At 41.1% G+C, this 17,593-nt stretch overlaps 1 protein-coding gene across 9 annotated transcripts in view; it reads right to left on the reverse strand.

The window, feature by feature from the left end:
- Window positions 1-102: 102 nt before the first annotated feature.
- PLCE1 (phospholipase C epsilon 1) overlaps window positions 103-17,593 on the reverse strand; it is a 327,095-nt gene continuing 309,604 nt past the window's right edge. For 8 of the 9 annotated variants that reach the window (XM_056530227.1, XM_056530230.1, XM_056530225.1 and 5 more), the window contains 5 exons: window positions 10,249-10,455; window positions 7,816-7,983; window positions 7,067-7,285; window positions 6,135-6,347; window positions 103-2,882 (listed from right to left, as the gene is read on the reverse strand). In XM_056530227.1, the coding sequence (XP_056386202.1) occupies window positions 6,168-6,347; window positions 7,067-7,285; window positions 7,816-7,983; window positions 10,249-10,455 (774 nt within the window). In that variant the 3' untranslated portion in view covers window positions 103-2,882; window positions 6,135-6,167. The remainder of the gene's footprint in view (window positions 2,883-6,134; window positions 6,348-7,066; window positions 7,286-7,815; window positions 7,984-10,248; window positions 10,456-17,593) is intronic. The other variant, XM_056530229.1, reaches the window with a different exon arrangement.

Here is a 17,593-nt window from a genome sequence, read left to right on the forward strand (position 1 = left end):
GTGTGTGTGTGTGTGTGTGTGTGTGTGTGTGTGTGGTATTAGAACTATGCTCCATACGCTTTATGCTATACCACACACAATCTGAGGATAGGTGTGGTGCTGTTTTTAGAAAAAAAAATAGCTGTTTTTCTATTCCTGTATAACCACTTTACTCTGCAGTTCAAATAACGGCACCTCAGGCCAAATGTCTTGTATTAGGATTTTGCTACCAGAAATTATGATGAATAAGGGTACATTCACATATACCATATCCACCGCAGATTTCATACTGTTAAATCATTACAAATAGTTGAACACAGTTTTAAAGCCATAGTGGATATGATATGTATGAATTAAGGGTAATAAATAATACAAGGGAAGGAAAGACGCAATAAGACAGATTTATATTTCGTGTGTGGTGTAGAGAAGTGTGCGAAGAGGAAAGCCATAGGTATATATTTTGTCGCAGACCCATATAGGTAGGGGTTCAAATTGTTGACTATTACTGTATTGTTACAGTTGGCTGTATAGCCACAGACCTGATTCCGCCTTTTACGGCGAAGATTTTCAGTATAATAAAATGACATTTTGTAACCTAATTTAACATCAGTTTGTAAAGCGCAAAACTCTCCACAGAACACGTTCAACGATATGCAAGTTTACAAGCAAGTGAAAAGCACAAAACCACAAATATGCCAGCATTCTGCTCTGCCTCTCTGGGCCCCATGAACTTGTCTGGCTTCTAGCATGTCACATGTAACCAAATTTAGTCCTATGACATCAGTTCTAAAGAAAATAAATATGACCGTTTTTTAAATGCATTACAAGATTTCTTGTCTGCTCTTAAAGACAACATGCAAACTATAGAAACCACCTGGTACAATAGTACGAGATCTAAAAAATGTCTGCCAGCTAAGATAGCATTGGCATAAAACAATAAACCCTGACCTAGTGTAAGTACAAGTACATCTGCTATCGGCAAGCAACTGTTCCAACTCGCTCGTCTGAATATGCTAATAGGATAAATATATGATAATTCATGACATGACCATTAGCCAGAACATATCGAGAGCACAAACAGTTTGTCTACAGACTTGATCTCATTGCCCTTGATGAAATCCAGCTTACCAATTAATGTGTCTACTCTGCCCAATTTCTTCCAATTTCCTGGCTCATGTCATTAGATACCGTACAATGGAGGGCAATGTGCCAGTGGTGTTCCATGTTCTGTAGAATTACTAGTCTTGTATAAATTAAATGCGGACGGTACCACAGCTAGTGTAGTACCAAACTCAAATACATGGCACTGCCCACACATCAAAGTTAATACCATAAACCTCTACTTGGAGGCATACAGGTCTTATCTGAAGGATCTATATAAAAAATAAATAGCAATAACATTTACTGATTTCTAAATGAATATAATAAGCATATTTGTAAGTCAGAGTAACATCCATTCCTAAACAAACAATCCTCCACTCAGTAAGAGAGTCTCTATAGAGTGTCGGGCATACACAGCCATGTTTAGGTCAGGCTTTGCATTCTCTTTATAGATAAGCTAAACTGATACTTGCCCAGCATCAGTGAGTCTATATTTCTATCAAGTATCCTCATTACTGGTTTCAGTGTGGACAATGAAGGGTAAACCACCCCAGCTAACATCCGTGGACAGCAATGCAAAACAACAACAAAAAAACAGGATATTCAGCTCAATATGCTAAATCGTTTGTGAAAGCAATATAAACATAGTTTCCCTTTAACAACTCTCACAAATAAAAATACATATACACAGAAATGTGTTACTGTATGGCTTCAAGCGTACAGCAGAATGGGGTATGGGGAAGAAATCTCAAAGGGAATCTGACAATTGAGCTCTGAGAATGATCTAGAACTGAGAAAGAAGCTTTTCTGAGCTGCAGCATGCCTGCCTTCTCCCTCCCCCACATCTCTCTGATTTGAGGTACACACCAATCAATCAAGGGAAGAGTGAATAATCTAAACCTGACAGATTCCCTTCAAATATAACTTAACTATTGACATACAGAGGCACTATTATGTAACGTATCAGTGGTGACAGTTGTGCCAACAGTACTAAATACAGTTATCGATCTATGTTGCTGCTGCACATTGGTTTAAGCCATGATTTTTAAAATAATTAAATACAGTTGTATGTAAACAAATTAAAAAAAAAAAGTGTCTGACACCGCCAAGTACTAAATTCATAAGGTGCTACATAGTCATAGAAAAATGCAGAATGAAAGATGCATAAACACAACTATTAAATAAAAACGTAACACTGTGAGAACCTTGAGCACATATCAATACAATGAAGAGCGGATGAGGATACAGCGCCTGGAGAACTCACCAGAACGTGCCTTCTGTAGCATACCTCCTCTCCTGTCATTCTCCTACAGTGTGTCCATTTAAGACTATTATAGGTCATCACATCTGTGCTGTAAGTTTACTGGGGTTTCTATGTACAATAATATACACACCCTAAAATATTCCTTAGCAATGCCCTTGAGTAATATGTCAATAGACTTCGCCTCTTATAAGGTTTGGAGTCTGTGTGTCCTTTCCACCACGCTTCATGTTCAGGTTAAATTGACTTAGCCCTGTTTTTTTAGCCTTTTCTTTGCTCTGCCAAAAAAAACCCCTGCTATATAATGAGCGCCACAGGAAACCAGCTGTGATAACCAGTATAGGTACTGTATTCATGTGAATTCCACTATAATTGTATCACTTGGGTCATTTTGGCAGTTTCCAATTTTTAAGTAATTGAAAGTACCAAGGTATGGTTAATCTCCTACAACAGTATAGGTGTCCGCTGGCCTGTCCGTTCCCTGCTGAAGCCATTTCTTCTGCCTTTGTTCTTCTCACTATTTCAGAGCACATACAGCAACCTGCAACATAAATGTTATGGTAAAATAGATGTGAAACATGGCAAACGTTCCTGAACAGGAGAACAAAATCAGTACTGTAAAACAGCAAAGTCTAATAGGGCTAGATCTTGTGCATTATATGCTATTGACCACAAGAACAAGCAAGATACATAAAATATGATGAATATTAGTTAATGGATCCATTAGAATGGAAGAGTATTACTATAAAACATTCTTTACGGTAATGTAATTATGGTGCAACCTCAGAACATAAACTGCCTAGTCTTGTGGTGTGGAGTGTAGTAGGGAAAAAAGTAGTAGATGTTGTAGTGGTCTTCAACATATGGCCCCTCAACTGTTGTGAAACTCCCAACAGGTTGAAGAGCGTAATAAAAAAATATATATATATACTTCTAAATAACAATCATAGATAACCAAGTTTTATTACAAATAAAACATATAAACACTATACAAATATATATATTGCTCAAAAAATAAAGGGAACACTAAGATAACACATCCTAGATCTGAATGAATGAACTAATCGTATGAAATACTTTTGTCTTTACATAGTTGAATGTGCTGACAACAAAATCACACAAAAATTATCAATGGAAATCAAATTTATCAACCCATGGAGGTCTGGATATGGAGTCACACTCAAAATCAAAGTGGAAAACCACACTACAGGCTGATCCAACTTTGATGTAACGTCCTTAAAACAAGTCAGAATGAGGCTCAGTTGTGTGTGTGGCCTTCACGTGCCCGTATGACCTCCCTACAATGCCTGGGCATGCGCCTGATGAGGTGGCGGATGGTCTCCTGAGGGATGTCCTCACAGACCTGGACTAAAGCATGTGCTCAATCAGATTCAGGTCTGGGGAATGGGAGGGCCAGTCCACAGCATCAATGCCTTCCTCCTGCAGGAACTGCTGATACACTCCAGATACATGAGGTCTAGCATTGTCTTGCATTAGGAGGAACCCAGGGCCAACCGCACCAGAATATGGTCTCACAAGGGGTCTGAGGATCTCATCTCGGTACCTAATGGCAGTCAGGCAACCTCTGGCAAGCACATGGAGGGCTGTGCGGCCCCTCAATGAAATGCCACCCCACACCATTACTGACCCACCACCAAACTGGTCATGCTGGAGGATGTTGCAGGCAGCAGGACGTTCTCCACGTTGTCTCCAGACTCTGTCACATCTGTCACATGTGCTCAGTGGGAACCTGCTTTCATCTGTGAAGAGCACAGGGTGCCAGTGGGGAATTTGCCAATCTTTGTTCTCTGGAAAATACCAAACGTCCTGCACGGTGTTGGGCACAACCCCCACCTGTGGACGTCGGGCCCTCATAGTCTGTTTCTGCGAGTCTTCATGCAAACAAAGTTATGCTCTCAGCACAACACCATTAGGTAAGCTGGGTTACTAAAGTGGGGATCCTTGCCTTACCAGCCATATTGCACCAGGAGCGCCCTTTTTTTTCTTTCTTAAAAATAAATTCCACCTGTTGTCTGCTCCATTTGCACAACAGCATATGAAATTGGCAATCAGTGTTGCTTCCTGAGTGGACAGTGTGATTTCACAGAAGTGTGATTGATTTGGAGTTACATTGTGTTGTTTGTGTTCCCTTTGTTTTTCTTTTGAGCAGTGTGTATGTGTGTGTGTATATATATATATATATATATATATATATAGACAGACAGACAACCAGGGTGGACAACATGCATTGCAAAACATGTTACATGCCATTTCTGCCATCCAACCCCATGCCTAGCAAGGTTCAAGGAATCAGTGAGACGCTTTTTCCAGTTCTTTGTAAAAATATTCCCCCACTTGGTGTTTTTCCTGTTTTGGTTCATTTCAACCTGGAAATAAATTGGCTTTTAATTTAGGTGAGGGACCTGACAAAATGAGCCAATTTATTAAAGATGAATCGAAAAAAAGTAATTCTTATATTAAGCCCCCATATGTATTCAATGCTTTGCTATGAAACTCCTATATATGATCTGGGGCAACTAAATAAATAGAGAAGTTACAATATTGTGAATACCCCCCCCCCCCCCCCCAATGTTACAAGGGCTGCACTTTATATCAATCAGTCGTCAGCTGCTTACGGCCTGTCATATGGAGAGGTGTGTGGCCAATGAACAAGGATTTTTTTTTACGCGCTTAAACTATGTCATCAACCAACAACCAACAAACAGCAGCATAACAGAGCGCTGGACAGATGAGCGAAAATTCTATTGCCTAGATGTGCAAACCTAACATACTCCAAAAGACTTGTAGGCAATAAAGCCCATATAAACCAATTTTTTTCCATGATAGAATACAATAAATCAGGAAAAACACCAAGGATGGCACAGTATTTATTAATGTAACACTCCATTAATACATTTAAAAAGGCTTTATTCCTCCAACAGTCACTGATGAGTCCAATTAATAAACCTCCTTAAAGGGGTACTCCGCTGCCCCAATGTTCGGAACATTTTGTCCGAACTCTTGGAGTGGGTGGCGGGATCGTGACGTCATGGCCACACACCCCTCATAACGTCACACCCCCTCAATGTAAGTCTATGGGAGGGGGATTGATGGCCACCATGCCCCCTTCCAGACTTTCATTGTCACAACCCCGCCGCCCCCTCCAAGTGTTCTATACAAAGACCGGGTGCTGCACAGAAGATCGTAGGGGTCCCATAGGTGGGACCCCCACGATCGGACATCTTTTACCCTATCCTTTGGATAGGGGATAACATTTCTATGGGCGGAGTACCCCTTTAAGGCCTTAGTCTCACTTTTCTGTGCTAGCAGGATACATTTAAACTTCCCAGGCAATCTCGTAGCCCAAGCATTGCCATGATCAGGCAGATTTCCAGAACACTGATGCCGGAGGTTCCTTGCAAGTCTATAAATGACCAAGTGTAATATTTTCGACTCCTTTTAATCTCTATCTATTTTTAGGTCACATTTTTGCAGAAATATAGAAGAATTAAACTTTCAAGCATGACTGTATAGCAGAATTCAGCACTTTGAGGCACTCCAGCTGCTGCACAAATACCATTATGCTCTGTCTGCTATCAGGCCTGATGGTAGTTGCAGGTTTTCAGCAGACTGAGGGCCACAATTTGGGGTACACTGGTATGTATGTTAGTAAAAAAAAATATGCAAAGGCTTCTTGACATGGTTAGTATTTCATTTCCAGTATTTCGTTTCCACAAATTCAGTTAAATCAAAGCTAACAGGAGTAAAGGAGGAACAGGTAAATCACCCATACCTGTATGGAATAGGACGCACACAAATATAGCGGCTATTCATTGATGTCATTGAAGGACAAACTGCATGCAGGTTTTTCATCTCTATTCTGGGTACCTTCTGGTGACATGATCTGAGGTGACAGTGTGAAGTTCCGAGACTGCCTGCTTGATTTTGCTAGTTTCTTCAGTTCACTGGCAATAGAAATGCCTTTTCTCTTATCATCTCGTGCTGCCTGCAGAGAGACATCAGTATATGAGACTTACATTCACCTTATCAAGGTCTCCGTTTCTTTTCTGCCAGGAAAAGTCGCTATCTACATTCTTTACTTGGCTAGATTGTATTTTCCTTGAGGTGCAGCACTTGATGCGAAACATTGTAGTTAGTGATGGCTACAGATACAGGCAGATACAACGTGTAGCGGTTAATCTTACCCTCAGGCACACAGCATTCTGACGTTATCAGATTGTGTCCATATCCACTTCTAAGAAGCTTACACACCCATGTTTTTAGTTTAGATTTTTAACCATTATTCTTACATATTACTTTATATATTCTATTAGTTTTCCCCTGTGTGAATGTAAAGTCATTGACGTAATATACAGGAAGAGAATATCCGATGAGTGTATACAGTTGCGAAGTAACCAAGTTATTTTGGTCACTTAGTGACAGTGATTCACATTTCAACCTTCACAAGTTACATTTGAGAGAGTAATACTATCTTCAAAGGAAAGACAAGAGAGTGATAAGGCAGAGCAGGTGCCTGGAAGGTTGTGTATAAAATGTACTAGTCTGCAAAGCCGACATTTAATCCTGCAAAAAATGACCTACCGGAAATGATACAGACATCCTCTCTGAAATGTAAGAAGGTGTTAAGAATTCAGAAAACTTCCCCCAATGCCTGTAAGGAGGATATCACAGATACTTCCACACGCTTCCTGAAAGTTACTGTACCTGGACCTGCTCCTTTAACTTAAGCATGAATTTCCCAGCTCCTTTCCATTTGCTTTGTGCTTGGAAAACGCACTCGTGGTCAGAGAGGACCCTCTGAGAAGTTTTTGTGGCAGACGACTTCTTGTTTGAGGAGTCTTTTGTCACTTCCTCCAGTAGGACATAGTCACTTGGGTTAGGATTGCTTAGAATGGTGTATGAATACTTGGCTTTGCTGAGAGCCTGTGTTGGAAATAGAAATGAGTGTTACATTTTTATCAACGTCAATGTTTTCTAATAAACATAACTTGAAGGAACAAAATGTTTGGTAAGTGGGTTGTCTGGCTAAGGAAAACATCTCTCTCTCTTTGCAGGACCCAGCAGATCTATGCAGGGTCGTACAAAGAGAAAGAAGATAAAGAAAATAATGCAGGAAAATCGATCAATGCAAAATTTTAAGGATCTCAATAGCCCCTTTTAATGCACCAACATCACAACACCCTGCACCATTACATTGCACGTTAATGTAAGTGTTGAGCCCTATGTAGGCTTGTACAAATGCCTGAATCCTATTTCAGCAAGTTGGCTATCTGGAGATGTCTAGCAGAGTTAGGCAGCATAACCATGTAGAGTAGTACACCAACCTTTTAAACAAGTGTGACAACAAAGAGAACACAACAAGCAGGCTAACAATACATTTAATGGGGAACACACAGAATTGTTGGATCTCCCTGAACTTTGGCAGCACTCAGTGAAGATGACATTTCAGTTACCTGCTGAATAACATCTTGTGCTGTACTGAACCGCAATGCTCGTATAACTGTGCGGGGCTGTTCCGGAGAAACATCATGTACCTGGACAAAGAAGCTCTCATCATCTGAAGTCACAGGCACCTCCTTTTCTTCCTTTTCCTCAACGGAAACATTTTTGTCATTTAGATTCTAAAGAAACATCAAAACATACATCAACATGACATATAAATAGTATACACCAATTATAATGGCTACTGATCATATTATAAACTATCATAGCTCTCCTTTAGTAGTCATGTCCATTATTGACATTAACGGTGTACTCTGGTGGAAAACTTTTTTTTTTTTTTTTAATGAACTGGTGCCAGAAAGTTAAACAGATTTGTAAATTACTTCTATTAAAAAAATCTTAATCCTTTCAGTACTTTTTAGCAGCTGTTTGCTACAGAGGAAATTTATTATTTTTTTAATTTCTTTTTTGTCTTGTCCACAGTGCTCTCTGCTGACACCTGATTCCCGTATCAGCAACTGTCCAAAGCAGGAGAAAATCCCCTTAGCAGGCCTATGCTACTCTGGACAGTTCCTGACACGGACAGAGGTGTCCGCAGGGAGCACTGTGGACAACACAAAAGAGAAATTCAAAAATGAATGAATTTCCTCTGTAGCATACAGCTAAAAAGTACTAAAAGGATTAATATTTTTTAATAGAAGTAATTTACAAATCTGTTTGACTTTCTGGCACCAATTCATTTAAAAAAATAAAAAAAAAAGTTTTCCACCAGAGTACCCCTTTGAATGCATTGTCGAGAGATTAGAAAAGGGGTTTTGTTTTTTTTCAGAAATAATGTCACTCATGTTCATGGGTTGTGTGTAGAGCTGCAGCAATGTCAGCTATTATCCATGTACAGACCATCCAAAATGCTGTTTTTGGATAAAGATAAACCCTTTTCCCCTAGCTAGATTTTCTATTTGAACAATGTAGATGGTGATTCCTTCATTTCAGGACACCTGAAACTAGCATGAAAAGCCACTGGAAAGAGCTTCTCCTACTATAGAGGAATCGTATAGATTTTTTATAGTCACCCATCATTGGAAAGGTGCATTCTGTATGGCTATGTTAAAAGAAAAATAAATGACCCTTTTAGCTTACATGTTGTCAATAATAAAAACTATAGTTAAAAGGTAACAATATTCATTAAAACAGAAATACTTAAAGCATGCATCCAGCAATGTTCCAGAGGCAGGATATCGAAAATTCCCAGGCAACTTCTGATCCTGAGGCCTGGTGCACATTTCGTAATTTCCGTCTGGAGATTCTGAGTATTCCTGAATTAGTCGGCGCAAGAACTGCACAGACATTGTTGTTGCCATAGATGTGGTGTTCGGGAGAAAAAAGCTTCAGAAGAGACGCCGGATCAATGTGGCGCAGGACACAGGCAACAGGTAGATAAAAGCCAAAGTATTTTATTTACCAGAATGCAACGCGTTTCACTTCCTCAGCAGCTTCATCAGGCAAAGCCTGATGAAGCTGCTGAGGCAGTGAAATGTGTTGCATTCTGGTAAATAAAATACTTTGGCTTTTATCTACCTGTTGCCTGTGTCCTGCGCCAAGTTGAGCCGGCATCTCTTCTGAAGCTTTTTTCTCCCGATTACCATTATTGACCGGAGGGCTGCGGACACTTCTATATTATATGCTCACCATTGTTGTTTATGTGGGTACACAACTGTATCAGGTGAGCGACTCATGTTTTTTAATTTCCACGCAATCCTCTTTTATCACACCAAGGAGCGCTGTCACCTCCATTTATAGATGTGGTGTGGAAATCCTTCAGAAAGTCCATCTTGAAAACTCTGCAGTGTGCACTGTGCAGTGGAATCCCATTGACATCAGTGCATTGGAATTTCCAAGCAGAATTTTAAAATGGAATTCCACTCATAAACACTACACCCACCACCATCTCAGGGTTTGACCGACTGTCCTAACCCTCCAGATTATGTCAGAGGAAAGAAGGATCAGCAAGTTGGATTTCTGCCGTCTGACCCTTTTGTTTTAAGATAGATGAGCCTGAGCTATCTGGCTGCACCTATCAGCTCCCTTCCCCCCAGAGAACACATAAACAAGAGGCCGTGTCAAAAGTTTGTGTATGGGGAGGTTGGGAGAGATAACTCTTCATATATTTATTATAAATGTATGGCCACCGTAAGGCAAAACTATTACATTACATTATGCCTAGTGCAAGATCTGAACAGGTGATGCATGACACAGGGATTTATAGATCACTAAAAGGAGTTTCGGTGTCATGCGCTGGACATCTTACATTGCCCTATTTTTGCATTTATGTCTTCCCCCTATGACTCCCCTTTCTGCACTTGATGGTCATTTTATACTTTCTACACCATAGCTGAACTCATATCTATATGGCCTTATACTAGGTTTATTGTTCATCAACTTACATCTTCTTGAGTTCTGAGAATAATTCTTCCCACATATCCTTCTTCTGGAAACCAGCTATTTAGAATCTGCAGGATGTCTTCTTCTGGGCCCAGCACCCTTTGAAACGGTAGTTTCTTGCATTCATTTTTGTCTTTTGATATAAAACACTTTTCCTCCATCAAGAAATAGTCTTTGCTGGTTTCGGTTCTGTTTTTAGAAGCCAGAATCTGTGCACAAAACATAAAACATTGTATTAATTCACAAAATTAATAGAAGCCACATCAACAGCTAAGGGAGGGGATTATATTTACAACTAAAATACAGCTTTGTTTTTCTGCCTAGTAAGTTATGCAATGTACACATATTGGACATTGCTCTTTATTTTTGGGGTAAATAATATTCATTAAACAAACTACCAAAAAACCACCAAAATGGCCCCATGGCGTTTATTTAAACAAAAAAACGCTGCGGCCAAATGTTAGCTGCAAGTCAGTGGAAAAACGCAAAATGCCATATCCACTTAACTTTTTTCAGTTTGGCGGTTTTTGTTTTGTTTTTTATACTTTTGGCGTTTTTCAGCTCCTTCGAAGTTTTTCAAAATAGCAGCATGTTGAGCCTATAACGTTTTTTTCACAGAATTTGTGGCATTTTTCTCCCATAGAAGTCTAGGGGAGTAAAAAAAAAACACCAAGAAAAACTCCATGTGGGTTTTAACTTTGGTTTATATTCTTTTTTGGACTCCAAAAAAAGGGATGGAGATACCTTTTTTAATAAAATTTCGTAAGGTACCATTAAAAAAAAAAAGATACAGTAGGGATGGAATAAATTGTATTTAACAAAATTTACATTTACGTCCTGTACATGACCGTGAGAATTGGAGCGATGAGCGGGTCATGTGCGGCAGCTCCCGGCTCCTGTTAGCAGCCAGGGACCTGCTGGTAATGGCAATTGTGTGGATGTCTGCCATTAACCCCTCAGATGCCGTGATCAATACAGATCTGCATCAGCGCAGCTACATTTTATGTTGATCTGATCCCCTCACCTGACTTCGACGCCTTCCCGGCTTCTTCTGCTCTGGTCTGAGATCGAGCAGACCAGAGAGGAAGATAGCCGATAACACTGATCAGTGCTATGTCCTACGAATAGCACTAAACAGTATTAGCAATCAAATGATTACTATAAATAGTCCCCTATGGGGACCTAAAAAGTGTAAAAAATAAAAAAATACAGTAAAAAATAAAAAAAAGTAAAAAAAAAAAAAGGGAAGGAAATAAAAATTTAAAATATCCCTTTTTCCCATTTTACCCCCAAAAAGTGTAAAAAAAATTAATAAAATAAAATGAATAAACATATTTGGTATGCGTGCGTAAATGTCTGAGCTATTAAAATATAATTTTAATGATTCCGTACGGTGAACATTCCGTAAAATGTTCACCGTAAAACAAAATTCCAAAATTGCTGCTTTTTTTGTCACATTTTATTTAAAAAAAAAATGTAATAGAAGTTTTATAAACACAAATGTGGTATTAATAAAAAGTACAGATCACGGCGCAAAAACTGAGCCCTCATACTGCCGCTTGTACGGAAAAATGAAAACGTTATAGGTCGTCAAAATAGAGGGACTAATTTGGCTAAAAGCTATGCGTTTTTTTTTTTTAAGCGCAACAATAATAGAAAAGTATATAATCTTGGGTATCAATTTCATCGTATTGACCCACAGAATAAAGAACACATATAATTTAGACTGTAAATTGTTTGGCGTGAAATCGAAACCTTCCAAAATAAGCAAAATTGCGTTTTTTTTAATTTCCCCACACAAATAGTATATTTTTTGGTTGTGCCATACATTTTATGGTAAAATTAGTGATGTCATTACAAAGGACAACTGGTCATGTAAAAAACAAGCCCTCATACTAGTCTGTGGAGGAAAATATAAAAAAGAGTTACGATTTTTAGAAGACGAGGAAAAACGAAAATGCAAAAATAAAATACTTTTTTGCCCCACTGTACATATATACACACAGAGAAAAGGAATTAAAATAAGGGAATATAAATAATGAAAATTTTATATATATATATATATATATATATATATATATATATATATATATTAACCCTTGTCAATTTCTATGAATTTTTGCCCCTATTTTCTCTCATATATACAGTGGGGCAAAAAAGTATTTAGTCAGCCACCAATTGTGCAAGTTCTTCCACTTAAAAAGATGAGAGAGGCCTGTAATTTTCATCATAGGTATACCTCAATCATGAGAGACATAATGAGAAAAAAAATCCATAAAATCACTTAGATTTTTAAAGAAATTATTTGCAAATTATGGTGGAAAATAATGGTCACCTACAAACAAGCAAGATTTCTGGCTCTCACAGGCCTGTAACTTCTTTATTAAGTGTCTCCTCTGTCCTCCACTCGTTTCCTGTATTAATGGCACCTGTTTGAACTTGTTATCTGTCCACAACCTCAAACAGTCACACTCCAAACTCCACTATGGCCAAGACCAAAGAGCTGTCGAACCACACCAGAAACAAAATTGTAGACCTGCACCAGGCTGGGAAGACTTAATCTGCAATAGGCAAGCAGCTTGGTGTGAAGAAATCAGCTGTGGGAGCAATTACAAACCCAGAACCACACAGGGGGGGACCTAGTGAATGACCTGCAGAGAACTGGAACCAAAGTAACAAAGGCTACCATCAGTAACACGCTACATCACCAGGGACTCAAATCATGCAGTGCTAGATATGTCCCCCTGCTTAAGCCAGTACATGTACAGGCCCGTCTGAAGTTTGCTAGAGAGCATTTGGATGATCCAGAAGAAGATTGGGAGAATGTTATATGGTCAAATGAAACCAAAGTAGAACTTTTTGGTAAAAACTCAACTTGTTGTGTTTGGAGGAGAAAAAAAACATACCTACTGTGAAGCATGGGGGTGGAAACATCATGCTTTGGAGCTGTTTTTCAGCAAAGAGACCAGGAAGACTAATCCTTGTAAAGGAAAGAATGAATGGGGCCATGTATCGTGATATTTTGACTGAAAACCTCCTTCCATCAGCCCGGGCATTGAAGATGAAACATGGCTGGGTCTTTTAGCATGACAATGATCCCAAACACACCGCCCGGGCAACGAAGGAGGGGCTTCGTAAGAAGCATTTCAAGGTCCTGGAGTGGCCTAGCCAGTCTCCAGATCTCAACCCCATGGAAAACCTTTGGAGGGAGTTGAAAGTCCCTGTTGCCCAGCGACAGCCCCAAAAACATCACTGCTCTAGAGGAGATTTGCATGGAGAAATGGGCCAAAATACCAGCAACAGTGTGGAAGCCTTGTGAAGACTTACAGAAAACGTTTGACCTCTGTCATTGCCAACAAAGGGTATATAACAAAGTATTGAGATGAACTTTTGTTATTGACCAAATACTTATTTTCCACCATAATTTGCAAATAAATTCTTTAAAAATCAGATAATGTGATTTTATGGATTTTTTTTCCTCATGTCTCTCATAGTTGAGGTATACCTATGATGAAAATTACAGGCCTCTCTATTCTTTTTAAGTGGGAGAACTTGCACAATTGGTGGCTGACTAAATACTTTTTTGCCCCACTGTATACTATATACACTGCTCAAAAAAATAAAGGGAACACTAAAATAACACATCCTAGATCTGAATGAATGAACTAATCGTATGAAATACTTTTGTCTTTACAACAAAATCACACAAAAATTATCAATGGAAATCAAATTTATCAACCCATGGAGGTCTGGATATGGAGTCACACTCAAAATCAAAGTGGAAAACCACCCTTCAGGCTGATCCAACTTTGATGTAATGTCCTTAAACATGTAATGAGGCTCAGTAGTGTGTGTGGCCTCCACGTGCCCGTATGACCTCCCTACAATGCCTGGGCATGCTCCTGATGAGGTGGCAGATGGTTTCCTGAGGGATGTCCTCCCAGAATTGAACTAAAGCATCCGCCAACTCCTGGACAGTCTGTGGTGGCGTTGGTGGATGGAGCGAGACATGATCTCCCAGATGTGCTCAACCGGATTCAGGTCTGGGAAATGGGCAGGCCAATCCATAGCATCAATGCCTTCCTCTTGCAGGAACTGCTGACACATGCCAGCCACATGAGGTCTAACATCGTCTTGCAGTAGATGGAACCCAGGGCCAACCGCACCAGCATATGGTCTCACAAGGGGTCTGAGGGTCTCATCTTGGTAACTAATGGCAGTCAGGCTACCTCTGGCAAGCACATGGAGGGCTGTGCGGCTCCCCAAAGAAATGCCACCCCACACCATTACTGACCCACCGCCAAACCGGTCATGTTGGAGGATGTTGCAGGCAGCAGTACGTTCTCCACGGCGTCTCCAGAGTCTGTAACGTCTGTCACATGTGAACCTGCTTTCATCTGTAAAGAGCACAGTGTGCCAGTTGCAAATTTCCCAATCTTTGTGTTCTCTGGCAAATACCAAACGTCCTGCACGCTGTTGAGCTGTAAGCACAACCCCCACCTGTGGACGTCGGGCCCTCATACCACCCTCATAGAGTCTGTTTCTGACTGTTTGAGTGGACACATGCACATTTGTGGCCTGCTGGAGGTCATTTTGCAGGGCTCTGGCAGTGCTCCTCCTTGAACAAAGGCGGAGGTGTAGCGGTCCTGCTGCTGGGTTGTTGCCCTCCTACAGCCTCCTCCTCATCTCCTGATGTACTGGCCTGTCTCCTGGCAGCACCTTCATGCTCTGGACACTATGCTGACAGACACAGCAAACCACCTTGCCACAGCTCGCATTGATGTGCCATCCTGGATGAGCTGCACTACCTAAGCCATTGTGTGGGTTGTAGACTCCGTCTCATGCTACCACTAGAGTGAAAGCACCGCCAACATTCAAAAGTGAACAAAACCTCAGCCAAGAAGCATAGGAACTGAGAAGTGGTCTGTGGTCACCACCTGCACAACCACTCCGTTATTGGGGGTGTCTTGCTAATTGCCTATAATTTCCACCTGTTGTCTGTTTCATTTGCACAACAGCATGTGAAATTGATTGTCAATCAGTGTTGCTTCCTGAGTGGACAGTGTGATTGGCTTGGAGTTACATTGTGTTGTTTAAGTGTTCCCATTATTTTTTTGAGCAGTGTATTTCTATTCTTAACTACTTTCTTATCATATATTTTCCCCTGTTACTGCATTTTTACAATTCATTGTACAATTTCCTCAGGCACAGCTCTGTGGTATCCCTGCTTTCTGCGCTTGGGCTTGTGATCAGCTACATGCATTCAAATCACCTCAGACACAGGCAGACATTTTCCTGTCATATCACCGATTCTCCTGTAAGCTGTTTTCCTCCCAGCTCTGAGTTGTCCCTGCTTCCTGCGCTTGGGCTGGTGACCAGCATCATGCTCAAATCAGCTAAGACACAGGCAGCTCCACCCTCAAATCACCTCAGACACAGGCAGCTCCACCCTCAAATCACCTCAGACACAGGCAGCTCCACCCTCAAATCACCTCAGACACAGGCATCCATTTTCCTGGAACATCATTGATTCTCCTGTCAGCTGGTTACCTCACAGCTTCTACAGACAGAGCTTTCAGTCAGCGTTCAGCTCCATTAAAAGACTGCTGCCATCTAGTGTTCATTTCAGATAACTACATTCAATATATTATAGTTATTCATTTTGTTCAGATTCCTTTTCTTCAATTCACACTATTGTCATTAATTTAATAATAAATATACTAATAGCTGGTCATTAAATGAATGATTGAGTTGCTAATTAATGATAAATAAGACTAATAAATTATTAAAATTAATTCATATTTATTCTTAACCTATTAATTAGATACACATATTTTACAATTACTATACAATTCTATTTATCCTTAATTTATTATATTATTTCCTATATTTTCTTTTATATATATATATATATATATATATATATATATATATATATTTTTTTTTTTTTTCTATTCATACATGGAGAACGAGGAAACAACTAAAATGTCTGACTCCCGCTGACCCAGCTCTAATATCCTGAATACCCTATAATCCTGTGGCACCGACTCACTGCTCTGCATTCCGGGTCCGTGGTGGCTGTGAGGCTGATTCCGGTGTGGTCCGGGAGCGGCTGACACCATTGACTGAGGAGCGGTGTGGCTGCGGTGGCAGATCAGCTGGTGCGGAGGTCCCTGAGGAGTTGCGGGAGTGTTGTGAGGCACGGCAGGTACCAAGAGGAGGCACAGAGAGGTCTGTGAACGGGCTGGTCGCAGGTGCGGGGCCTGAATAGTATCTTTGTGTGGGGAGCGGCCTTCAGGTTGCCATGGTGACTCCCACTGCCCCTACTGAGTGAAGGGCCATCTCTGTGCGCTGCATGAAAGGGTTTAACACCTTGCACACTGCTTTATCTGGCATCTACTTGCCTGTGCCCTAAGGAGAACTGCTGGGACTTGTGGTGCTGGGAGCCTGCCTATACTCCTGCTGAACTTTCTTCTCTGCTGCTGGAACTTGTGGTGCCTCCCCCTCGAGAGCTGCATTTGTGGAGTCCATCTGATATCCCTTTGGCTGTCTGTGGCTGGTGAAGCTGCTGGGACCTGTGGTGCTTGCCTGCATTGCTCCCTCTTGGGTGCTGGATACGGTGCTGCTCTTCTACATCTCATCCTCTGACTGTGAGGGCTGCTGGGAATTATAGTGCACTTCTTGCGGCTCCGGTTCGTGGAGCCTGCTGTGGTGCCGCATTTCTACATCTCATACACAGGCGGTGTACGCTCCTGGAGCTTGTGGGACTGCGGGGTGCTGCTGCACTACTTCCAGTCTCCTGCAGAGCTTATACTTACCTCTGGATTGTTCTCCATACCAAGCATTGTCACTATGGGTGGACCGCACGCCAAATCCAAGAAGTCTAAACATGCTGCTGAGGCTGCTAGACTATCCTCAGAGGATGAGGCCTCTTCTGATGAGGTGCACTCTCAGGTGAGCGGGCGCTCAAGAAGGGACTCCTGTCTTGCCACACCTTTGGCTTCCAATGTCTCTGCTCATGCTGCCAAGGCCCTTAGCCAGTTCTCTAGGCCTCCAGAGGTGGTGGGATGCCTTCGCTGTTTCCTGGCTCTCCTAGCCCTGAGAGGCGCTGCTCCCTGCACCATGCTACATGCCCTGCTGCTTCGGCTGATCGGAAGTTCACAGAGTTGCTTGCGGCCTTTACCTCTGGCCAGACTATGATGATCTCAAAAGGTGGATGAGTTGCGACAGAAGTTCATGATCCTTCGGCATGAGACACAAAAACAGCGCAAACATATGGAGGAGGTGGAACGCAGAGTTTCCACAGTTGAGGATACCCTTCACCCCCTACCGGAACAAATGTCTTCT

Source organism: Hyla sarda, chromosome 7 (genome assembly GCF_029499605.1).
Source record: "Hyla sarda isolate aHylSar1 chromosome 7, aHylSar1.hap1, whole genome shotgun sequence".
Lineage (NCBI taxonomy): Eukaryota > Metazoa > Chordata > Amphibia > Anura > Hylidae > Hyla > Hyla sarda.